This window comes from Dermacentor albipictus, chromosome 10, assembly GCF_038994185.2.
Source record: "Dermacentor albipictus isolate Rhodes 1998 colony chromosome 10, USDA_Dalb.pri_finalv2, whole genome shotgun sequence".
Classification (NCBI taxonomy): domain Eukaryota; kingdom Metazoa; phylum Arthropoda; class Arachnida; order Ixodida; family Ixodidae; genus Dermacentor; species Dermacentor albipictus.
Window position 1 is genome coordinate 83,895,250 of NC_091830.1, and position 26,458 is coordinate 83,921,707.

General features: G+C 44.2%; 1 protein-coding gene across 1 annotated transcript in view; it reads right to left on the reverse strand.

The window, feature by feature from the left end:
* Positions 1–283: 283 nt before the first annotated feature.
* The window catches only part of LOC135918599 (uncharacterized), a 29,027-nt gene continuing 2,852 nt past the window's right edge, over positions 284–26,458 (reverse strand). The window contains exons 2-7 of the mRNA XM_065452216.2: positions 24,197–24,301; positions 15,491–15,603; positions 9,497–9,565; positions 6,913–6,948; positions 4,094–4,159; positions 284–546 (exon numbers count right to left, since the gene is read on the reverse strand). Of these exons, the coding sequence (XP_065308288.2) occupies positions 442–546; positions 4,094–4,159; positions 6,913–6,948; positions 9,497–9,565; positions 15,491–15,603; positions 24,197–24,296 (489 nt within the window). The 5' untranslated portion in view covers positions 24,297–24,301 and the 3' untranslated portion in view covers positions 284–441. The remainder of the gene's footprint in view (positions 547–4,093; positions 4,160–6,912; positions 6,949–9,496; positions 9,566–15,490; positions 15,604–24,196; positions 24,302–26,458) is intronic.

Genomic DNA, 26,458 nt, shown 5'->3' on the forward strand with positions numbered 1-26,458 from the left:
TTAATTGGTGTCTGTTTCATGCGACAGGGTGATAAAATTTATAGAATTTTTCTCACTAACATTCAGCCAGTTGGCACTGGTAATTTTCTCTATGTGTCTAATGACTAAATACCCTCTACTGGTGGCCTGAGAACACACTCTTAGTGAAATTTAACCTTCCTTGTTATTCACTTTGGTTGTCTTCTTTCATCGTAAGATTCGTGTTCGCTGCATTTGTTACGTTCCATCCATTACATATTGAGAGACATGCAACAAATATCTGTGACAGGCTTTAGAATGTCGGAACAATTTATTTTATTGAAATAGAATTAAGTGTCAGAGATGACAACTTCCATGGGCACTTTACAACAATAAAGCTTGCGGAGTAGTACACTGGTGCAGAACAGCAATCTAGCAAATTGGCTCTGTTGAGGCCGAATATTGTCTGCGAGTATTCTCAACTCAGGTCCATCCATACGCTAGGACGGCTCTTCGTGTAAATGTGGCGGCGTCGTCAAAGGCCTGCAGACTGATGCGGCGATCTTGGGCACCTTTGAGTAGGCATACCTAGAAAATTAAGATGTGCAGAAGTCAGCAACACACAAAAGTTCGTGGGGTCACAACATTCATGTGGGGACGGATGACCATAGAAGCTGTTTAGGCAGCATATCGGGGTTGCATACTTCATGAAATCCTGCTTTTTGACACGGGACCACACTACGCCGACAAACGCGCCGCCGCGGTCACAGCCCCCACCCATGCACCTTCCACAATTGCTGCTGCAGTCGCGCCGGCATCTCCGACGAGCCTGACGTTATAACCACAGAAACGCAGGCCTCGCGCACGAGCGACGTTGCCATACTCTTTCCTCTCTCCCCATACCCGTGTCCACTGGCCCAGTGCTGCCGCCACTATCTTTCCCCCTCTCCCCCTATCCATCCCCATTCCAGCAGCGCCGGTACCTTCGACGCCCGTGGCGGTGTAATCACAGAAGCGAGGGCCACGTGCACAGGCCCACGTGGCCTTCGTACGTGTCACACCCCCTATCCCCCAAACGGTGATCTGCGCGCGCATTCCTGATTACGATACCGACGCCAGCGGCAAAGCCACCCCCGCTGGCAACACATGCGGGGGATGCAGACGGCGACGACAGCTTCGCTGCAAAATACGTTTATGTAACCGGAATTTCTCAAATTACCAACCCTAAACTGACATATTCTCTTACTCCATCTGAGCTCAGGAAAAACACTTCAGGAGAGTTTATTGGCTTCTTTCGTGCTTTAGTATTGTCACGTTGTAGTGACGTCTAAGAACATATGTGTATAACCAAGCTAACATTTTGCCGGGCGAGAATGTATCCTCAAACCCACGTCACAATCGATGCACCACAATAGCGACGAGCACAGTCGGCGATCGTCTAAATCTGATCTACGGATCAAGCACGCTGGCTTTTGTGCAGGACTCCTCGAATGTGCTAGCGTAATTGCTGGTTCCTGCGGGCCTGCCCGAAGGTACAGAGTAATTCCCGTTGCGCATACAATGTGATCACCAAAGTTCGGTGACAACGTACAATCTATAGAAACATCAAAATCATTCGGGAAGCTTCCGATATATGTAGGCGTGTCCCGCGCCAAGCGGTAACGTTCAACATTTGTTAGCCGGTAAAAGGCAATGAAGGTACAAATATGAACAAGTACACGTGTCGGAGTCATGAAATTATTGATTCTATAATTGTCCATTTCACACCACTGCAATCTAGGCAACAAAACTATGAGTGAAAATCCTGAAACTGGTCTGTTTGGAACCCTCGAACTTGTACAATTTTGTCGATGCACCAAAGTCGCAATTGAAGTATATCAGTCGCTACAACGGCCGGCATGGTTGACCAATCGGTTTCGCAACGCAAAGACGGGCACTGTGACTCATGCTATCTCGTGGGTTGAGGCAATAATTAAGTGCTGATTGCTGTCTTGCTGAGTACACAAGGACGCCAGGGTATGTGGTCGATAGACATTTTACTGTGCACTCCAATGTGGACAAGTTCAAATTTAGCGGCGTGTAGGATTGAAAAAAGACACAGTGTGCATTGCTCGATCGTTTCATGTCTTCTTACCCTAAATGCATTGCTCTTGTTTGAAACCATCTCCATCTGAACGGCGATCAAACCACTGAGGTTTCGTAGTATGTTGTATTGTTTTAGCAATGCTTTGATTCGTTTGCTGGCCCAAGTCAATTTTCTGTCTTTCTTAGCCGATTAAACGTACTTCATGTCACGCATGTGATGGCTTTGGGTTGTTCAGCTAAGCCCATGTTGTATTCCCTCTTTGATTTGTTTGACTGTAAGCAAATGATAGGTAAAAAACTGGAGGACGCTTAGGCTTCGCCTTCAAGAGTGGAACGCGACAGCGTTCCTGTCGACCCGCCAAGAGATCGACTACGCGCCCCGCATCGGACGCGGTGAGCGTCGAGCAACGCAGCGTTCGGCGCGGCAACGAAATGTGCGCCTGAGCAAGCGGCGCACAACTGAGCCTTAGAAACAGCTCGTTTCTAAGGCAACACCGCATTCACTAGAGGTGCGTTTGTACCGCTTTGGAGCATCGAACTCGTGGCTCAGTGGTAGCGCCTCCGTCTCACACTCCGGAGACCCTGGTTCGATTCCCACCCAGCCCGTATTGCAAGTTGTTTTTTATTCATGAAGTGCCTGCTGGGATTTATCGCTCACGGCCAACGCCGCCGATGCCGACACCGACGCCGACGACATCGGCTTTTCTGCGACACGAGCTCCTTAACGCTCTCGCGTTAATAATGCAAGAGTAAGCTACGCGGCCTGATCAAACTTTAGTTGTTGTTGCTACACAATTTACAAATCCGCGAAGTACGCTCTGCATCATAATAAATATACGCACACTTCAACGTCTTCTCCAAGGTATATCTAAATCGGTCGCGAAGCTTCGGGCAAAAGCGGCTCAGAACCAAGTGTGACCGACATTAGCAAGAGTGGTTATGGGAGCCGCGAGTGAAGCGCGTGTATTTGAGCGGGGATCAAACACTGAGAAAGACAAAAGCTCCTTATATAACACGAGACAGACTTTGATATATTTAAAGAAACTAAACTTCATAATAAGCTTTATATACAGGTGGTGAAAAAATGATAGAACTGTTTGTTACTTTATTGTTATCAATAGATACCCTCTTTTTATGCACTCAGAACTAAAGAGCGCTTACGCCCCTGGCACTTGTAGGGCAATACTGCTCTTGAAGTGTGCAGTAAGTTCACCCTGTTCCCCTGTTACTATATGTACGGATCAAACGGACGTAGTTGCTTAGTGGCTATGGTGTTGCGCTGCTAAGCACAAGGTCGCGAGATCAAACGCCGGCAAGTGCGGCCGCATTTCAATTGGGGTGAAATGTGAAAACACCCTTGTACTTACGCTTAGGTGCACGTTAAGGAACCCCAGGTGATCTAAACTTTCGGAGTTTTCCACTACGGCGTGGCTGATAATCAGAAAGTGGTTTGGCTCGTAAAACCCCATAATTAAATTAAGACGCGCGACTCACTCGTTCTGTTGCGATATGTGAAGGATCGATTGCGATAACATATGATTAGAGAGCTATACGAAGTAAGGAAAGTAGTTTTATCAGCTGTGGACACTTGTAAATAATCGCCTAATAACTAAATGAACAAGCTTTGTGTCATGCAAGGACAGGCAAGCAGGAAGACATCTCACTTTATTACCGCGGACACTCGCTTTCAAAACGCACACCTGAGGAAGAACGGCAGCAGCAGCGAGTGAATTGACCTTCGTGCTGCCGCTCGCTTCCACGCGAACTATAAGCGTATAGCACAGCGCGCACGAACCTTTCTAGCCCTCAACCCGCCTAGACTCTGCACCTAACGCAGGTTACATTCAAGATAGGTCCCGCGTGGCCATGCTCAGCCGCGGCATACACTGGCGGCGCCTGAGTAGAACGCCACCGCAATATTACCGCTGATTTCGCTCCCGGGAAGTCGCATTTCCACGAAAATCTGTCAGCTACAGCTGTCCAGTACCGTCATGCGTTATTCTAAAGGCTGCTGGTTTCTCATTCTTTTGTGATCGCTTGAAGCACTTACCAAGGTTTTTTCTGCAGCTTGTCCGTACGCTACTGACAAGTTCAACCTGGTGTAAAAGGGGGCGCTCTGTCGGAACAAAATACAGAAGACACCAAATTACATTTTCTAACTAAATTCTTTTGTCGTGGAGAAAGCAGAAGGCACACAAAAGAATCTCTTGGGCGCACCAAGACTTTGTGGGCGTCTCCGTAATTTTTTGGGTGCATAATGAGGAAGCTTACGGACGTAGGCTTCCATCTAGGAACATGGTAATGAATTGACACTTTTCGTAGAGAATTACTCGAACTATTTTGATAGAGTTTGTTGCACTGAAAGTAAATCAATATTTGCAAACTGCAGCGAGCAATTATTTTTTGTTTAGGCTTAAGAAAAAAAACTTTAGTATTGTATTTGCAAATATGTAAGTAGGCCATAAAAACGATATCGCAATTATAATAATTACATGCAATAATACATTTTAAGTAAGCAAAATATTGTGTACTTGCGCAACCCTGAAATACGTGAGTTTATTGAGAGTAAGGTATTTGCTAAACGTTTATAAATATTCCACTCATTTCACATAAGGTGTGAATTCATATATCACTTTTATCTGCCCAAGGTCTTTGATAGTAGAAACTTACAGAACTGAGGTACGTGTTTGATACCGAGTTAGGTATCTAGAAGTTTCAAAGTTCGATTTTTTAAGGTGACCTATGTACAGCATTTACTGTAAAAAAAAATGTGCTCTTGCAGATCAACGTTTTGCTTCCTAAAAAGTTGTTATAATGTCAAGAAAAAAAATATTTCAACGATTAAAGCAAGAGGTCCGTAAATTCTTTGGTATAACGCGTGCAGCATGCAGCATGCAGCGCAGCACTCGTTCCTATAAAAAATAAGCCTTGAAACCCCATAGGTGATGCTAAGGCGCTCCCGCTACCAATGCAAAGCGCGCAGCGCTTCCTGTCCGGATGCATTGCCGGGTAATGATTACTGTGGCGTAAGCTGCCGCGTCAACGGCAGTTTGCGAGGTCTCTGTAAATGGTTTTCACACGTAAAAGACCGTGCACGCACCCCCCCCCCACGCACACACACACACACACACACATATATATATATATATATATATATATATATATATATATATATAAAGAGAGAGAGAGAGAAAACATGCTGCCGTCACCCAAGAAACGGCTTTGTCCATTTTTACCTATATTTGTATTGGACATATTACTGCACAAACTCCCTAGGGGCAGTTGCCAGATAATCCGCCAAAATTATTTACATTCGCTCATTTTACACTCATGCAACGAATGATTGATTGTGGCCGAGATGCGCACACTGCAGCTCACTATGTTAAGGATGGCGCAATGTGGTGCAAGTATTTTAGAGACTTTTTGCAATCATCTAGTCGATGAAATTCATTGGTCGGAAACAATCTTATGGGCGAAATTATGTGGTCGTAACTATCCAAAATTAGGGTTCAGTCATTTTTATCAATCCGCATAACCCTGATTAGTTCTGACTAATTTGTCGCGAGTTAATAAATATTGCTCCTAATTCATTGTACTTACCACAATTAGGTCTGATCTGTCTTACTATTCCATTTTCAATTCATTTTAATTAAGTTTAAATATTCTTCATTCCAATAAAGATTTTTCTAGGCCCCAAAAATGTAACTCTAATTACTGTTGAATGGGCCAATTATTTATTCTCTATTAGGCTTTCTTAACCGTCATTAGCCGCAAATATTTTGATCGTCATGAGACATGTTATTCTTTTATAGGGCTAATTACTCTTTATATCTCTTGAGGGCTCTTTATGTATATTCATAATCATAAATACCAGTAGCCATACGTAGTTATAAGGCGTTCTCAAATGAACCAACATAGGACCCCATGTTTACCAACCAACCACATCACTCCACAATTTGGAGGTAGACGGACAGATAGATTACCGAGGGAAGTAGCCCTTGAACAGATGCGCTTTAAGACGGTGTTGGGCCAGTGCTAAAGTCTAAACGAAACAAAGTGAAACCCCGCCGTGGTGACTTAGTGTCTGAACCATTACGCTGTAAGCGTCAGTTTATGAAATTCAATGCCGGTGGCAGCGACAGCATTCCTCTGTTTGTGAAATCGAAATCGCCCGTTTGCTGTAAACTTAGCGCACAATGAAAAATCTAAAGCTAGCAAAAATATTCCGAAGTCCCCCGCAACGGCGCGCCTCATAATTAGACAGGGGGCTTAGGGCGTTAAATTCCGCGTTTAATGAAAAGAATAACCAAAACGTACAAATCGTTACATAGAATAAAGTATAGACTGGAAATAAATGTTATATTCGAAAGTTAAAAGAACTCTACTGCGCCCCATCGGACACTTGCCTGCAATGTCTCGTTTGTCTGAGCAGCATCACAATAACTTTACAGAGACAGCTGTCAGAGATCCCCATTTTCACTCACTTCGCCCCACCTGGCGTACCACGTAGGATGCAGCCCCCGTTGGTTGTGTACCCAATATTTCAGACATAGTATTGGTGCACAAATTTTGTCAGCCTTGACGACACATTGTGAGACTGCAAATAGCTCGGGGTAATGGCGGTTGAAAATATACCTTCCTTACCGCTACTTGATTTTAAGGAATAGATGTACGACTTCCCCAGTCATCAGTCATAGAATTCCGGGTGCCGGTTGCCGCTACGTCCACCCTAGAAAACAACTACAGGAAACTACAACTCAGAAATAAGGGAAGACCTTTTTTTATTAACCGAACTTAACGTACCTTTACGTCGAAGAGTAAAAAAAAGAGCTTAACAAAAATAATGACAAATGAACTTGTCCTACCTACCTTGTTTTGGTATGCTGATATGCAGCAGTCTATCACCTGTGGGCGAAGAAAACTTGCTGTAAGTGCGCCCCTTAACTTGTTATTAGTGACCAGTACTCATCAGCTAACAATAGATATCTTATTACCCATACATTTAGGTATATACTGTCATTTGCCGGTGGGGCAAAAACACTGAAGACACAACCAGGACCAGTTTAATGGGAAGGGAAGAGGATGGTCAAAACGTACGATTTTATTTAAATAGGTCAATTGCAGCTCCTTTTTTATATTAATAGCAGCTAACTATGGGTGTCGAAATAAACTTCGTAAGAGAACGTAGGGGCAGGTTACCTTAAAACCCTACTAGCTTGGTGGAAAGCACTCGGTGCTGCTTGAGTATTCAGCGAGATTGTCGTAGCTTCTTTACATATTCAGCTGGACGAATAAACTGAACGAATTAACCCTCATTGAGACAGGTGGTGGACATGTCCATGCTCGCCATATGCGCATTTGAGAGCATCTTTCTGGCACATAAACAAATTTTTCCGAAGGAAAGACTAAATACACGGTGAAAATGCTGCAGCAGAAGCGGAACTTGTAAACTAGCGGCAGCAACGGGCGCATGAAAGGAGGTTCCGACTTCCTAAAAGACCAGAAATCAGACGCGGAGTAAATGAAGCCAGATAGCTTCAGTGCGGTGTCCAGTGCACCCAATTTCAGAACAACTCTATATGAACACACATGTACAACAACAAGTTGTTGTCCACGGAGGAGATATGGCACATGCACCGATATTTCTTTTTTACGTGGGAATGTCTAAAAAATTGTTTTATTCGAATCGCAAGTCGATGCAATGTCTCATTACACAAATGTAAAGATAGCCTCGTACGCGAAGTCCAAGTGGCAGGTGCGACGAGTGAATACCGTTCAGACAAACAGAACGGACCCTCATTATCGGATCATTATTATTATCGGAACGGATCATGATTATAGATGAGAAAAAATAGAGGACCGAAAACCGACCCTTGCGGCACGCCTGACTTTACCACGAGGGGCGCAGACGACGAATTGTTCGCGATTACGTATAGTGTTCTATTAGCAAGAAATTTTTAATCCAGTCCAGTACTAGCGGGTCAATGTTAAGAAGACTAAGTTTATAGATTAGTAGGTTATGGGATACGGTATTGAAGGCTTTAGCAAAATTGACAAAGATGCAATCGGTGTCAAATCCTAAGTCGGCGTTAGAAAAGAGGTCGTTAGTTAAGCAAGCTAACTACGTTTCGCAGAAGAAGGATTTCCTAAAGCCATGCTGACTGTTGTTAAAAAGAAAGAGTTTGTCTCAAGAAAATCAGCTATGTGGGAATATATTAGGTGCTCCAGAAACTTACAGGGACTGCTGGTTAGTGATATGGGACGGTGGTTTTCGGGACAATGTGTGTTACCTGATTTGTGAACAGGAACCACCTTCCACACCTTACAGTCGCTTGGTAGTGATGAACAGTGTAATGATTGTTTGAATATCCTAGAAAGAATATTGAGTGTATTTGAATTATTTAATTTGAACCCGCCGACGAAGCTATCTTCAAATTACCGATTGGTTTTCTAACGCCCACCTAGTCTATAAGAATTGAATCCATTGGGGTATCATAAACTTTCGTTGAAGGTGGCAAACGCATAGGTGCAGCGTCATGAAAAATGGAAGCAAAGACATTATTAAAAATTGTGCAACACTGATCACTCTGAACATGAGTGTTAGATTGGGACAGTTGTATTGTGGCTGGTTGATTACCTCGAACAACATTCCAGAATTTACGTGCGTTGACGTGTAATTATGACCGTAATGTAATGCTGAAAAAGGTTTGCTTAGCTTCGGAAATGGCGCTACAATATTCATCGTTGATGCGGTGGTATTCGGACCAACGAATCGGGATGTTAGATTTTTTTGCGGAACGAAATAAACGTTTTTTTTTTTTTGTTCCGAAGACGGGGCAAGGCGGCCGTAAACCAAGGTGACTGGTGATTACAGTGTACTCTTCGTTGGGGAACATATTTTCGAATTAGGAATAACAGCTTGCCTTATAAAAGGACCAGTTTTCTTCAATTGTGCGTTGATCAAAATCGGGCATCACTGCATCCACAAAATGCTCCATTTCTTGCGTAATTGCGGGAATATGAGCTTTGGAACAATCGCGAATTGTCTTAACCTTCTTTGTATATGTTCATTAGGAGGCAGCCTTACTTATGCATACTCTAGATCAGCGCAGAACGCCTAAATATCAGCGTGGAACGAATATATTCCAACTTGCACAGGTTTCTCACTTTGCTACAGTACGAAGAATGATATTGTGAATAACGATGCATATTGTGTGACTAATGGGCCGCCACTCTGCAAGCGAGACAGTTTTTCGAAGAAAAAAAGTTCTCAAAATACAATCACAAGAACTGAATACAGAAGGTATAGTAGGAAAAGATACGTTTATTAAAATATCTGACACCTTCAAAACTCGTTTTTAAGGTGTCGCAACACAAAATGTCAAATGGTTTATTAGAAAAACTTTGAAATGGGCATTATTTAAAAGATGTGAGAGAAAAAAAGATTTGTTACCTGCTTAAGGTCTTTGCCTTGAGATATCCATCTGCATTCGTTGTAGACAGCACATGAAATGGGTATAATCTGGGAAAAGAAACGAAAACATAGTTGGCAAAAATATTTACGACGTGGCCAACTTTAGGTCCTGAGCGGTGCCTCTGTGATTGCATAATGCCGTCCTGAAGGGTCCGAAATAGCGTGGCACAAATGTATCCCCAAGTTGCCTTCAGGCCCGCCCCCTCCCCCACCCCCCATTCGAGTCGAACCCAAACACGGTACTCGGCGTAGCTCGGCGGTACTCGGCATAGCTGGTACTCCGCGTAGCGTCGTCGAGGATGGTAGTTTTGGCTGTCAGTCCTTTGCTGGTTCTTGATGCGTAGGCGTGCGAGATGTTGGACTTCTTCAACGCGCTGGAGATAGGCGGCGAGATTGAGGCTGTCTTCGTCGGTAATATGCGGTAGCATGGCGTCTAGCATTGCCGCCGGGTTCCTTCCGTAAACAAGCTTGAACGGCGTCCAGTGCCTTGCTGCTTCCATCACCCTGTTGTAAGCGAAACTTACATGTGGAGAGACGGAATTCCATGTCTTGTGTTTGATCCTGACGAACATTGCCAACATCTCGGCGAGGGTCTCGTTCAGCCTCTCCGTAAGGCCATTCGTCCGCGAGGGGTAGGCGGTTGCTTGCGGTGGCTTGTTCGGCTGTGTTGCCGATTTCCTTGGGGGAGCGGCACTGTAAAAGCCGTTTCTCGGTCGGAGATGAGTTTTTTCGGGGTGCCACGTCGCACCGACGTATTCTCGCCACTTCTGCCACACTATATTTAGACAGGTAAGGTGGTTGGCAGCCATGACGATCCACTGACTCCCGGATGCTGACGTCCGAAATGGTCCCAACAAGTCCATTCTGATCTGCCAGAGTGGTCGATAAGGTGGCGGGATTGGCTGCAGCAATGCCTCCGGCCTATTTGTAATATCGTGCATCCCTGGTAGTCTCGGACCGCCATCACGTAGAGGGCAACGTCGGCGGTTAGGTGTGGCCAGTAATACTTTTCTCGTATCCTCGAAAGTTTACGGGAGAGTACGAGGTGCCCAGTGGTTTGATCGTCATGTAGGTCGTGCAAAACCTCTGGATGCAGTGCTCAGGCCCCAACTAGAAGGTTATTGGCGCGGGCTGGTGAGTTCTTTAAGAAAAGGCCGCTTCGCAGAGAAAACTAAGACAGCCCTCATTCGCCTTAACTAACTAGAGACAACATCGGTGTTGCCTTCCTAGTACTGAACGAGGTTTTTGAGCCCCAGGTCTACTTGTTGGTCTCCAACGAATTCCTCTGCTCTTATTGCTCCCAGAAAGGCTTCATCATCCTTGCCGTCATGCGGCCGCGGGTAAATGTGGGCGCTTGTTTGGCAGTGGGGATCGGAGTGTTCCAGTTCGGATTTGTACAGGGTGGATATGTGAAATTTCTGGAGCATGACACTTCATTTTGCGAGGTGTCCTGGAGGGTACTTTAAATCTGCCAGCCAAAGCAACACATCGACCTACACAGGCCGAAGCTTCCGTTCACACAAGCCCAGTTAATCAAGACAAGTTCATGCTAACTACGAGAAAATTATTCTTTCTTTGATTAGGCAACGTAGAAGTACACTCAAAGGAAATGCTGTCGGGTCATCAACCAGGAACGTAACTCATGCGCGAAATGCTTATGAAATTCATAAGCATCAAGGAATTGACACCATCACACACCCTTCGCACACATTTTCTCGTAGTGTAGAATGAGAAGTCAAGTTTTAGTGCCTCTAAATTCTAATGAAGACTTCTCAACAGTGTCGTCAGTGACAGCTATGTAGGAGGTAGCGCTGTAGCTACTCCCACGGTTATGTAAGGCTGCGCGCAGGCAACACTGCGCATCGTTGCACCCAAGATAACTGCTCTGGTGAAGCAGGAGATATTTCAAATGGGACAATGAAAAAGTGTGTCAATGAAAAAGAAAAATGACGGCGTCAAAATGAAACACCGGTCGTGGTAATGCAGACATCACACCTTAACGGGGCACGTTGTCTAGGTTATCGGAACATACAGACTGTCACGTGATCCGCAAGTGCATTGGAAACGTCATTTTTTTCACGTCCGATTCAGTTCTCATTCTTCTCTTCGACATTATATATATGTTGCTCCAAGCGCTTTCTGTATCACTACTTTCGCCGATGTAAAACTAGTTGCGATTACCGTAGGGTATTCTGTACACAGCGCTTAGAAACATTTTTCTGCATCTTCTTCCTGTCTACCAGTTCACGCTGTAACTAGTGCGCCAAAACCTGAGCTACAGCGATTTCATAGGTTTTCGGAACATGTGCTAAGGCCTCGCTCACTTACTACATATAGGGAAGGGTGGCGTGAGCATAAGGGCTCGTGGCCTATGATGTGGCGGGCCTCAGCGATGTTCCATGGAAGCAATGAAAATTTTAGGTTATGCTCACTCGGACGTAATCTGTGCAGGTCACTGTCAGAGACCTAGTCTTTAGAATTAAAAGAAATATCTGAGAGCAAGCTTGTACAACTTGCTCTCATCAGGGTGCTTAGGATAGGTCGTGAATATTCTGTGTTCGGTTACCCCTCTAGTTAAATTCGCTGCGTAAAACACTGTTCAATGTGTCATTCAAGCTATTAACACGGTGTAGAATGTGTTTCGGCGTGGTATAGGCATACCCTGCGCAACCTGTGCCTAGGTTTACATCAACAATAAATGCAACTTCGTGAAGTGCTTGAAGCCGCATGCGTGTGGTGTGAACATGAAAAATGTCGCCTGCGACGTTCATTGCGGAGGACGTAGCTGCATCTAGCCATGACATTGGCCTTCTTGGTCAAAGATTTCGTTATTGGCAAGAAAAAATTGGGATTTTGCCGCAGGATGTAAGGTGCTAGCTGTCTAGATGGCAGAAAAAGCCTAATTGTAGCGATTGCAATTCATTTTTCTGTCAGAATACGCAAGGTCACTTGGTCAAATTTCAAACAGTTACAATTTGTAAACAAGGCTTTCGTGCAAATGAGTAGGAGCTTTTATCACTCATAATAGAATTTCTTCATAACAAAGTTGAAGGTATTTTAATTACTTCCCTCCACCTTACGGTTTTCCGCAGAACTATTATGTCAAAGTTGAAGGGACCACCGAAATTGCTTCAACATATTCATTTCTGCCCTTCGTTGCAATATATGCGCAATATCGCCAGAAATTTGAATCTGCAAAGAACAAGATGGCCTTGCAGCCAGCAGAACCGCTACAAGACCACGTGGGCGCTGAACAGGAAACAGCAAAAGAAATTTCGGCGTCCTCAATACGTGAATTTTTTGCAGCTGATACGATTGCGTTTACGATAGCTGCCTTCTGTTTAAAGGCAACGGTCTTTCGTTTCGGCTTTCATTTGGCTGGCCTATACCATCGCCAAACCGGTGAAGCGACGACCCTGTTGAACAGCTTGCACGCTTTGACGCGAACAGTGCTCATCTTTTTCGAGCAGCACGTGGCACACACAGGGATGTGTGGCCTCTGAGATTGCACTGTTGTAATCTCCGATGCCACGCCTAGCTGCAGGAGCACGCGCGGTACCGCAGTGAGAGAAATTGCTAAAGTGATAATGAGCCTCTGTTTATGCGTTGCTTCGCGCAGTGATGAGAGAGATCAGTGTTCGGAGGGCGTATACGACGCAAATACTCAAAAGTTTTGGACGTCGGCCCCGTATGTGTCCTCAACCTTGTGGAAAGTGAAGTATTGAGCCTGCAAGGGTCGGGAATTTCTCGCTGCCCAGACAGTCAAGTTTGGTGCATCTGTTGGCAGGATAATATTACTTTGTTCAAACAAAATTTTAAAAACTTCGATAGCTAGGCGTACACCAAGGGGAATTTCACTTTCTCATATCCAATAAGGCTTTATGTCCCGTTTCGTTATAACGAAGCTTCACTGTAACATATACTGCGTGATACCTTTTGTTTTTCCTTGTAGTTACGGGTGCCAAATTTGAGGTTCAGCGTCATTAGGAACGATGTGAATTTTCTGCGAGTGCATCACTCTGGAACTTTCTAAGCCAGTTAGCTCCCTGAATTGTGAAGTGGCCAGTGTGTCATAACAGACAGTCACACATAAGGAATATTTTGGTTATATAGTAGCATCTTTTTGATTAACTTAATAAATGTTCTTTGACCGCTCTGGCCACTTCAGTGCTTCATTTGTTTCGTTAGTCATGTTTTATGTTAAACGAAGCCCTAGCAAGTGTTATCACTTTTATGGCCTTGCGAATATATCAGTGATGCTGCGGTAGGTTGTAAGAAATGGGACATGCGCATTGTTGCTGTATGTACAACCCAGGTTTTTTTCAATATTGCAGATTCGGAGCATTCGAATTAATTTTTCAATTCAGTAAGTAACAGGATGCACTCAATAACTTCATAATTAATGTTATTGTGGAAACGTATTTTGTGTTTCTATATTTCAGTGTGAGCTAGTCACCCATGCAATAAGAACATCCGCAATAGTGTTGCTGGAGTCCATGATATTATCCCATCTGTAAATCTCTATCAGTGTTCAAAAGGTATGATGCTTGGTCTTTCCAGACCACTGCGTATGTGCAGTACATGCCGTTTCTAACGAGATAACTGAATCAAAGCAACATTTCGTTGGAGACTTGATAGAAGCAGACAGACCGTGTCGATTGCGATGATATGTCTCAATTATAGCGTCTACAGACTACCTAAAATACCATCTTTGTGCTACTATTTATCCTGACAATAGAGTTATGGCTGTAAATCGACAAGTATGCTATTTGTTCCGTCATTTTCGAAACTATTTCCCAGCACGATGAACAACTGGTGCTTTCCGATTCAGTTATTGAAGTACTGACGGTTACAATGAAGTTTAAACAGTACTGACAAGACATTGTGCCACAACTTCTTAAAGAGCTTTTACATTATTTTTACGCATATCACCCTGTAGCGTTAAAGGACCTGTCACTCAACACACTACGCGGCTACGCTGGGTAAATACTTCTTAGGAGGCATCGCACCTTCTTCCTCAAGAATGTTTATAGTGTTAAAATACGTTTTTAAGAGGGCTAGAAAAAGTATCAGGAAATTTCTTATTGCCGTTTATAAAAGGGATACAAAATGTCTTGCAAGATGTCTTACACGCCTTATATACATGGTCCTCACGGCGGCTACAAGATCTTTTAAGACATGCGACAGTGTTCTGACAAGTTGTGTTGAAGAAGCCTGAAATATTTTGTCAAGATGGGCAACAGACTAATGTGTGTTAAGAGGGAAAGAGCATCAAGTCATTGTTCATTTAATTTGTGTTTGTTAGGTATGATTGAAATGAGGAACGTTGCATGCTACATCCTGCGTCATTCATTCGCCATTATCTCACATCGTAGTCATGTATAAAGATAAGCAAGGGGCGTAGGCCTTGATCGCTCAAGTCGAAAATTTGGAACAAGTGTAGTGAACATAAGACGCAAGACGCGGACGAAGCGATGTCTGAATCGCGCGATCCTATTGAGAAGTTTGAATTATGTAGGCCGGAAGCTAAGCTGCTTCATTTTGGAATGACGTAGGAGTGGAAGCGTATTTCCTGTACTATGTGCGACATTGTTGTTATCATCTGTTCCATATTCTTTTGGTCCTAGATAGTAAACAATACTGCAGAGTTAACAGAATGTGCTTCTATATTCGCGAATGCACAAAGGTTGCATTCGGGAATTTCAAGAATACGTTGCAGCACCATATTACGTCAACTTACAATGGCGCAGCGTAACTGACACATAATATCCTTGTATGGAAAATGTAGGCCATTGAGATGAGCTTTTATGCAGGGTAAATATCGCCGACTTGCTTTTGGTCTGCTAATTATATGACTACATGTTGTCAACAAAAACAAACATTTCTTTCGGGCATTTTGATTACACCGTGATAACAAACCATTACCATCCACAATAACAAAAGTATTCTGTTCAGAAAGACCGATGCACTTGCCTTGCGAAGCAGGTGAGGCGGCACATTTTTTGCGTATGCCACTAGTTCCTTCTTACACTCTCGCATTGCTTCACCAAAAAGCGCTTTTGCTTGCAATAAGCGGGGTCCTGGAGCTGCATGTAAAATTCATAACTGAGAATTAAAATGTTCCCAGGACGACCTTTAACTGACATTCAAACAAAACGTACGTTATAAAGCGTCAATGTCAAAAAAAGTGTCAGGGAGGTTAACGGCAAAAAATATCGGCAGTCACACTTAGGGCTTCCTAGGTGTGGAAATTCGAAAGCAAAATAGTTGCTATGGTGAAATGTTTTCTATGCACTTTTCTTGACCGTGCAAGCTCTCACCAGCGCTTTACATGTGCCTCTGTAAGGCCAACTGAAAACGCGTACGCTTGCCCGCGAGGCGTTCATCACTCGAAGGACAGCTCCGCGACATTCAATTGAACAACAATGCTTTTATTTGATACATTCACAACGTGACGTCATCTCCTATCTATTGGCTATGCCGTTCCATGCCGAATGACGAACGCAATAGGCACACATTTAGGGAACCATAAACGTAGAGCCATCATGATGTCGGAGAAGCGTGCGCGTGTCGAATCCCTGAGACCCGGGTTTGACTCCCACCCACATAGATATTTAATAATAATAATAATAATAAAGTTTATTTCTGCCTCAAAGATACATGGACAGAGGAGCTGCAGAAAAAGCTGTAAAAAATACAGCTTGACAAAGCCGCAGCCCCCATTTTACAGGCAGCAGCAGAAGACAAACAACGACTCAACTTCAGGTGTCGTATAAACGAAACAAAAGAACAAAAATGTAATGCTATACATCGCAAGAGCACTTCAGGCGTACTGAGTAAACACAGGGATAAAAAGATTGTTGTTACTTATCACACTCTCATACATGAAATATTAGATACAGAAGCAAATACTTATTTTGGCACAATTGAAGATGAAAATTGTTCGGAGCTACCATCTATATACATCCTACGCAATACCTTATGAGTACAGGTGAATAAGTCAAAATGTGCAGATGTATAAGCGTTCAGAAGGGAAGGGAGTGTGAATTGCAAACGTTCTTGCCCGGAGTTTAGGCGTGCTGTTGGCACCATCCATTGTTCGGGTTGTCTGAAAGGGTAATTAGTGGTTTTCTCTTGCAAGTTTGCCAATCGTCGAATATGGTTTGTACCATTTTTTATTTCTGTTTTGTAAGAAATGCTCAACCGGTATCGGTATAATTCATAGATTTGGACCACACCGGCTGTAAGAAAGAGACCTTTGCTGGGTGACCCATAGCTAACATTGAAGGCGTAGCGAAGGACCCTTTTCTGCAGCATGTGTATTTTGCGAAGACAAGAATGTGTTGCAGTTCCCCATACAAGATGACAATAATTTACGTGAGAATAAAAAAGTGCGTGATAAAGAGTTAGTTTGAGTGACGTCGGAAGAATGTGCCGTGTGCAACCAATCATGCCCACTACTCTAGCCAGTTGTTTGACAACGTGAGTTACTTGGTGTTCCCATGAAATGGTTGAAGAAAATATAACTCCAAGGCATTTAAAATGATTAACTATTTCTATAGGTCGAGAATTATATAGAATATGACTGTGAATAGAAACCGGCTTATTTTTCGGGCGAAATATTACGGCTTTTGTCTTCTTTTCATTCACGCGCATATCATTAGATTTCGACCATTTTTCCAGCGTGACCATTGTTGTATTGCAAGACACTATTAGATCCTGAATGTTTTTCCCAGCAAAAAAAATACTCGTGTCGTCAGCGTATATGATGAATTTGGCATTTTTGTTAATGTTAACAATGTCATTCAGGAATATATTGAAAAGAAGTGGGCCTAACACGCTGCCTTGAGGGACGCCAGAAATAATAGGTTTTACCTCTGATAGTACATTATGTAAGCTAACTGCTTGTTTTCTTTGCGAAAGATATGATTTTATTAACATTGCAGCCTGGCCTCGGATACCATAGTACCATAACTTCTTTAGGAGTAATTCATGATTCACCAAGTCAAATGCCTTTGAAAAATCTACAAATATACCTATTACGAAAGCTCTGTTATCAAATTGGGACAGAATATATTCTTTTTGATGTAGAAGTGCTAGCTCAGTTGATTTATTTTTGCGAAAACCGAACTGACATGGAGTGAGCAAATTACATTGGTCAATAAATTTAGTGAACCTGGAGTGCATAACTTTTTCTAATGCTTTAGAAAAAACAGGAAGTATGGATACAGGTCTATAATTACCTAAGTCATTTTGGTCGCCCTTTTTAAATAAAACGGTTACTTTGGCGGTCTGCATTTTTTCTGGAAAGGAAGATGTAGATAAGCAGAGGTTGAATATGTGTGTAACTGCGGGGGTTACAATATCAGCAACATATTTTACTGGTCCTATCTGAAGGTCGTCAATGTCTCGGCATCTGCTATTCTTTTGGCTTAATAATACTGACACAACTTCCTCTCTTGTAACAGGTTCTAGAAACATTGTTTTATCGTTACGACAGTTTATGTACTCACATGCATCTGGAAGCGATCCATAGGTTGGCATTTGCTTAAAAAAATCATTAAAAGCATTAGCCAACTCAATTCCAGTTAAATCATTGTCATTAATCTTCAACCTTTGTACGCTGGCATGGGATTGGTTGCGTTGCAACAAAGAGTTTAGACGGGACCAAAGTAAGTCATGACGACCCCTTTTAATGTCCAAAAATGCAGAGCAATAGTCCTTTCGAGCGGATCGTAATTTCTTTGTTAATTTATTTCGGAACTGCTTGAACGCCTTCAGATTATCAGCCGTGCGTGTCGCCAAAAACGTTCTATATAACTTATCTTTCATTTTTATTTCTTGGCGCAAGGCATGAGTGATCCAAGGTTTACGACTCTTACGGGACCGCTGATATGTCTTATTGGGAAAGTGAAACTGGTAGATTTGTTTGAATATATCAAGGAATTCGTTATAAGCATCATTTGCATTATCCAGCTCAGCAATTTGCGTCCAGTCAACTTTGTTAAGGGCATTTCTGAAGTCCTCCAGTGCAACTTCTGTTATACACTGGTAAGTGAAAGCTTCCGGTTCCTTTGAAGTTCGTGCTGGCACTTCCATACAGAAATACACAGGCAGATGGTCGCTGACGGGGCACGATAATACACCTGCCTTAAGTTTCGGGTGGCATAAATTGGTGATGAACAAGTCTAAGGTGGATTGACTTTCAATAGTTATTCTCGTTGGGATTTCTATTACATTGGTGAATCCGTTTGAAGCCAACATAGTGCTAAATTCTCTACTATGATAATTATCACTGTACATGTCAATGTTAAAGTCCCCTCCGGCAATAAGCAGGTATCCTCCGTCTGCTACAAACGATAAAAAGTGATCATAAAACTTCAAGAAAACGGCTATGCCCCCATTGGGTGGGCGATAACAAACGGAATAAATAACTTTCCCCACAGACAGTGATATGACCTCGTAGTGTGGTGTGATCATACTGTATGAGTCAAGCATTTCACCATTTTCGTTCATATCCAGTAGAACTGCCACTCCCCCACCACGGCCAACAGATCTATTCAGGTAATACGTTTTATAGTTAGTCATTCTGAAAACATTATCTTCACTGGTGCTCCACGTTTCACTTAACATTATCGCAGTGAGCTTGAATTCACTGAAAAATTCTTCTAGGGATTGTGTTTTGTTCTTCACTGATCGTGCGTTGATGTGCACAGCTTTTAGCGATGCGGGCGAAAAACAGGAAATGATACGGTTTAAGTCAGCAGGAAGATGATATTGGTTTTGCATCTTTATGCCTCTTTACTGTATTTTCTTTTATCGATTCGGCAAGCACAGTACTCATTTCAACTGTTCTAGGTCGTCTTCTCCTTTGATATGGATGGCATTCATCCCTGCACTTTTGCGGAGAAGAACTTTTCCATTTACATGCCATACATAAAAATAACCATTGCCTTTTGCCCAGTCCTTCACCCGACGAAGCAGTTCTCTGTTGTACCGAGTAAGGTTTTCCTGGATGACGATAGGCAGATCGTTCTTTTTTACTTTGTTCTTGGCTGAAAGCCACGTGTCTCTTGTCGCTTGTCGGGTAAAACGAGCGATTATACCTGGCTTCTTATCTTTCCGGGCAGGCAATCTGTGTATCGCCTGAATATCTGTTGCTGTTAGAAGCGGTACCTCAAGCTTGGGGGCAAGACTGTTTAATACAGAAAGCAGATTTTCATCTGGTTGAAACGGGATACCGTGTATTTCTAGGTTAAGTTTTCTACTGCGGTGCTCGAGGTCATTAACATCTTGCTGCAGTTGTGCTTGCACTACCTGCGCCATGTCGTCTTTTTCTTCTAATTCAGCTACTCTTTTTTTCAGAGCCTTGATTTCATTCTCTTGACGAGAAACCTGTCTTTCGAAGTCATCAAATTTCTTGGACATGTGTTGGACAGATTGTTCAATTTGATCCACTTTTTTTGTTAGTTCTGGCAAACTTTCCAGTTTTCCTAGGATAGCGGCAAGAGTCTTCCGAATATCAGATTCAGAATCAGAGCCGTTATCCTCCTTGCCTGTTACAGGAGCCTTTCCTGCGCGGCATTTACAACAGCGCCACGTCTTTTTCAAATCAGGGGGCTTAGCTTGAAACGATTTCTCTTTTACCCCAGCACACTGGCCAAAATGGTATGCACAGTTACATTCCGTACAGATCGCACGCGGGACACTTTCTTGAATAGTTGATGCACAAGAAGAACATGTGCTGGACATTTTTTTTTTTCACAAGGTCTGGCCGTTCAACGCAACACAAAGCATACCGTTACGATGAGTAAGTTTCAACTAAGGTGGCAGCAGCGGCAGGAATAAACTGCATACAAGTTTTGCGTAATATTGCACTAACCTGCGAAGACAGCAGTAGCTCTTTAGCGATGCAGTCGTGTCGCTGCCGCTGCTGCCAAGTGACGGCTGCTCCGATGTTCGCTCTTTTATCTAGTAGATGGTCCAGTGTACGTCTGCGCAGATGTTGCGAATACAGCGCCAAGTGTCCGATGACGCAGTTGGATGACGGTGGCCTCAGGTTGGGCGCAAGTTCACAGCAGCGGGGACCTTTCGCAGTAGTACGCAGATTCACTTCAGCAGGGGTGGTGTTCCTTGGACCCAGTCACAGGTGCATCCAGGGATCTGCGAAGACAGCAGTAGCTCTTTAGCGATGCAGTCGTGTCGCTGCCGCTGCTGCCAAGTGACGGCTGCTCCGATGTTCGCTCTTTTATCTAGTAGATGGTCCAGTGTACGTCTGCGCAGATGTTGCGAATACAGCGCCAAGTGTCCGATGACGCAGTTGGATGACGGTGGCCTCAGGTTGGGCGCAAGTTCACAGCAGCGGGGACCTTTCGCAGTAGTACGCAGATTCACTTCAGCAGGGGTGGTGTTCCTTGGACCCAGTCACAGGTGCATCCAGGGATCTGCGAAGACAGCAGTAGCTCTTTAGCGATGCAGTCGTGTCGCTGCCGCTGCTGCCATTACATAATTTTATTTCAGAAACATTATTCTACTTTGTTTGCAAAAACTGTCATGAGGAATTTAGCGTCAGTTCCACTATTTACTTAACCGGTTTTACTCTATACCTTCGGCCATTTTTTGTACCATCATTCGGTCACTCCGCCGACTACAAGGCTGAATTGGGGCAGATGATGCTTTCGGAATAACAGTCTTGTTTTCTACTCTAGACAAAAATAAAGTGAACGATATTCACTGACTATTACGATACTCCCTAATGTGAAACTTCAGCGTAGCTCTGTGCGTGTTGTCATTCAGTGTTATGTTTGCTGGCGCATGCGATCTCTCTCTCGTTGCACATCGTAAGCGTAGCGTAGTGTGGCGCCACTGTATCGCCAATTGCATGATCGCCAGAAGCAGCGCGCTGGCGGCACGTGGGCACGATACAGAGCAGCTGCCCCAGAAAGAACTCGCTCATAGACAAGAACGGCACCGAGAGTGGCGCTGCTGCGCCGGGGTTGAGAGCGCCGCATGCGAAGCAAAATTCTATTAGCGGGTGGTACCCCTCTCCCATCTCTCGTTCGCGCCGCCTTGATTGCCTCCTGCACTGCGCGTGCTTGGGCACGTTTCGTGCCGCGCGCGGTGTGTGCCTACGTGTGTGCGCGTGGATATTTCCTTCGAAGGGTGGTGTACAGTCTGTTTCACATTTAGGGGAAAACTCGAAGCGCATTGCATCGCGATGCGGCGAGCGCTTGAGTCAGGCGGCGGCAGCAGCTCGCGCAGATGCTCGAGGGGCGGGATCTTGAACGGCGTCGTCTGCTACGGCGGCGCGCGCTGGCCGCATTGTCGGGAAATGTTCTACTGTCAGGTGCAGGGCGCCGATCACATCGTTACTGCGTGAAATGAGCCGGTATTCTTTGCTAAGCGTTGCGCGACGCCCACTGATACGCCTCGAATGTAAGTTCATCGCTGTAGGGCAGTCATAGACGACGTACTGATTCCATACATTCTTGACGGCCCGTTTCTGGAAGGCGACTATATATTCTAACGCGATAGGACGCCGATCCACATTGCTCGTGCTGTGCAAGAACTGCTAGAAGAGCGCGCAATCACTCTCTTGGAGCGGCCGCCTCAATCCCCGGGCGCCAACATCATTTAAAATGTCTGGGGCTCGTTGAAAGTATCGCTGGCGCAACATCCCCTCTATCAGTCGCCCGAGGATAGGCTTCGATCCACCATCGTCAGCGACTGAGACGTGCTGCGAATGAGCACCTCCCTGATCAAGTCATTCTACACTTCACTACCTTCACTGCCAAAGTCATTTTTGCAGTTTCTCACATTATGTTTGCTACAAATCCGTGTTGTTTCTGATGGCGACAACGGCCTTCTATCGACACTGTGCGGAAATAAACAAGATATATCGCTGCATAGCACAAGTACGACATGCGCACACAACTTTAACTAGTACGTCCCCTACAATATGGAATAGAGGCAGCAATGTAGACAGCTTGGCCATTTTTTAACAGTACTCAAGAGACGGAAGTTGAAAGTATTATTAATCATTCCTGCTTCAGCAATGCCGGCGCGACCAAGACGCGGCTGTGTATCGTCCAGTAACCCGATCGATCGGTGCAGTGGTGAAGCGGGAATGAACTCCGGTCATGTTCAATTCATCATGCACATATTCAATTTCTCGGCACGCGTGAACTTCGGCCACTGCTAGCGCATACAACAGACGTGGTTTCCATTCTTGGGCAGCGAACACACAAACGAAACACGAGAAAGAAGACAGGACAAGCGCTCGTTGAACTTAAAGTTTTTATATAAATAAAAGGATTATGTACCGAGTAATTATTAAATTCACGTGAGTTACATATAGAAACCGTCATACACTCAGGAGTGATCAATGAACGAGCTCACTTCGTTTGCCAGTTTACTTCGCTCGGCGCACCGCAGTAATCCATGTCTGTCGTCTGCTTCTTTCGTACCATTTTCTTGTGAATCGGCAGAATTTCACTGGTGGCATCAACGCTTTCATGTTTACATTGCTGTCGTGACAGTTAACAACACAATAATAATTTCCGGTCATCCGAAGAGGCGCCGTCGCAAACAAGAGACGTGTCGCGCGCAGCGCGAACTGAACGCGGGCGCGACCGCGAAGGGAAGCGGCGACGGAAACCTACACCCGTTGGAGATGAAATCGCTCCGCTAGGGGAGAAACGAGCGCTGGCGTCTAGGATGAAACTTGGCGTGCGGTCGTCTATGGCTAGCGCTAGTCTGGCGCCATCTCGTAGCCATCGAAGCCGCAGTGAGCGCCTAGCGCGCCGCTACGCTTCCCACGCTTGCGCCATACCCTCCCCCTCCGCTTTCGTCTTCGCTCTCACTGCCTTCTTTCAATCTCCGCTGCGCTCGGTGTTCGCTCTTTCATATGCTGTGTTCGTTCGCTCGGTTACACTGTGTACGCGGGCGCTCGATGCAGGAACGGATGCCACAGAGCTGCGCACTCAAAGGATTTAGGGAGATGGAAAGAGAGAACGGTGGCAAAAAAAAAAGGAAAATTGGCCCAGAATATGTTTAGGAGGCCGATGTCGCTCTCACAACCTATCTCGCAAAAACGTTCAGCACAATAAGCAAATTAGCGGTCTTCTGGTCTTTACATGGAAAGTGCTTTGTGACAAAAAATTGAAGTTGGTAACACGCCTGGATGACTATGTCTGTTCATTTAGTAATTTTTTGCTTGAAATATATTATTAACATGTCTATATTATTCATGTCCTTTGTCGGGACACACCAAAGTTTCAACCATAATCTACACTGGAAACCCGAGATAGGGGAGTGGATCCACAGAAAAAGACATGGTCTCCATTATATGGCTGTCCTAACCTAATGGAACACAGAAAGATAAGATTCACGTCCGAAAGGAGAACTAGGGATATAGGAGAGGTGAATTACTCTGCTTAAAAACAACACTTCTTGTTAAGATAGCTTATATGTGCTGCCTCTCAGCAGAGCAATTTTATCCTGAAGGGTTCACATTGAGTTAAGAAAAAAATGCAGTAGATGCATTCCAATTGCACCTGCCGATATAAATGTCATGAATTTTTTTTCCTTATGGCATAACGTTTATTGCCTTTTATAAACTATTGAACCAATTTTTTTAGGCTGATGAACAAGTAATTAGTACGAAGCAGTTTTTCTTACGGGGCAACTTGGTATTGCACGGTGAAGTAGGCTCGAACACACATAGCAGAAGGGCAAATATGACCGCCGTACACGCTTGGATGAGAGTTGACGCCTGCATTCTGTCTGCAAAATAAATAATTGAATATCAGTACTGCAGCAGCCCACGAGCACGCTATTTTAGAGGATTAATTGTCACTTCTTTTACTACAAAATATGCGCAATACCTTCAAAATATCTCCGCTCCAAGTAAAAAATTAAGCATTGTGTGCGGCCATCATGATTTTTAACTCTGTTGAAGTCCATCCTGAAGTACACTTTACTGAATTTCTGTAGCGGTGGAATGCATCCACTTTATACATACAATTACATCCACGGCAAACGTATTTCACTTTATCTCAACAAAAGTACCGGCAACCCTTTCCTGTAGCAACCAGCTCAACATTGCTGTATCGCGATAGCTCGCGTGTAGAATAGGCAAAGCGTATAATATTCTTGCAGGTGCCAGCTTACACAGAAAATTTATTTTCAGCTACGTGCGAACACAAGTAAACATATTCCTGCATACAGACGAAGACATCGAGCAAAGAACAGCACTGTGCAGTTTCGGTACTTCAACGTACAAATTCAAGACGATCTAACACAGTTTTTTTACGAATAAACTCCTAGATTTTGTACAAGGGTTGGAAATTATGCTTCTGTGTACATTAAAACTTTTTGCACGAGCACTAAATAACGGGACCCAGCAAGACAGCACAAGGGCACAAAGTAACAAGCAAATTTTATTTAGGGGCATGTGTACTGAATGACGCTTCTGCGAGATATTTTATAGAATTTACCTGATCAAACGCAGGTCCGCTGTTTGTGTTAGGTTTGTAAAAAATTCATGGCAATTTTCGTACAGTGCGAGTAACGCTGCTAATGTCAACGAGACTTGTCTTAGTGCAGTCCTTAGCACCTACAAATTAAGACTGTACGTAAATTAAAATTGAGGCATTTTTTGTGTGACGTGACATTATTTCATACGTTTACGTAACCAAACATGGGGTCCTATAACGTAAAACTATTCCAATATGTTTCTATTCCAATTTCCTGACGTCAAATTTGCGTAACCACCGACGCAAGCACCGGCGGTCACCCATAGGGTTGTCTGAACAGACCAATCAAACGCTCTCCTCGTTCATAGGAGGTCCCTTTTGTTTACTTGAAAAACGAGTAACATTGCCTGCACTGAGCGGCTTGTTGTATGTAATTGGCTGACAAGAGGCGAGGAGAACGCTCAAGTGGAGAGGGATTCACTAGGGCAGAGCCAGTGCACTGAAAACCGATAACCGGATGAAGAGGGTGGTGCCGGCGTCTGCGATTGGTCGGCTTTCCCTTACTTAGCTTGTGGTGGCTGCTCGAAAATCGCGGTGGCATGCAACGGAAGCTTAAGAATGACGCTAAAATTGACCCTCAGCAAAGAAGAGTTGGCCGAATGAGGTAGTAAACGTGTCGAAAGTGCTTAAAAACGTTACACGGTCACGCAAGAAGTTTTATTATACGCAAATACACCCATGCTCTCCGGCAGGTGCGAGTAGCCAGCGTCTCAGCGATCGGCGGCAGCTATCTTTTATTCCTTTCGGAACGGGGCAGCCTGTGGCTATTCCGAAAAAAATTCAGTTTTGTTCGGCATATTAATGCATCTTTATCGCGTACACGTCACTTTGACGCGGTGAGTTCGTGCGGTTTTGTGACGTCGCATGACAGGCAGGTGAAGTGGGTGCAGCCCGAAAACATTTTACCAATAGACGAGGGCTAATGGCGAAAAGGGGTCGAATCAGAAATAACTGTTTTTCTTTTTTCTGTCAAATCATGCATAATCAGTGTGCACGCATCATATCAGATGGGGAGGTATTGCGGTTTTTGTAACGTCGCGTGACAGACAGGTGAAATGGGGGGTGGTCGAAAAATGTTTTTGACCAATCGCGTAGGGCTGATAGCAGAATTGGAATAGAAAAGTTTGGAATAGTTTTACGTTATAGCGCCCATGATGCCAGTATTATTTGGGAGGTCTTGTATCTGCTACCCTATTTATCACCTGAACAGAAGGACTGACACCTTTCTGCTTCTTTCAACTACACGCCAAGCATGACCCTTGCGACCAATACACCATAAGGCCAATACTCGAAGCACTAAGCTGAACAATTACACGTGACTTCACGTCTTCTAACGTCGACAATTTTAGGTTGTAATATGTGAAGTACTTCTGTTTTATAATGAATAAGTCATCAAGGACAAGTG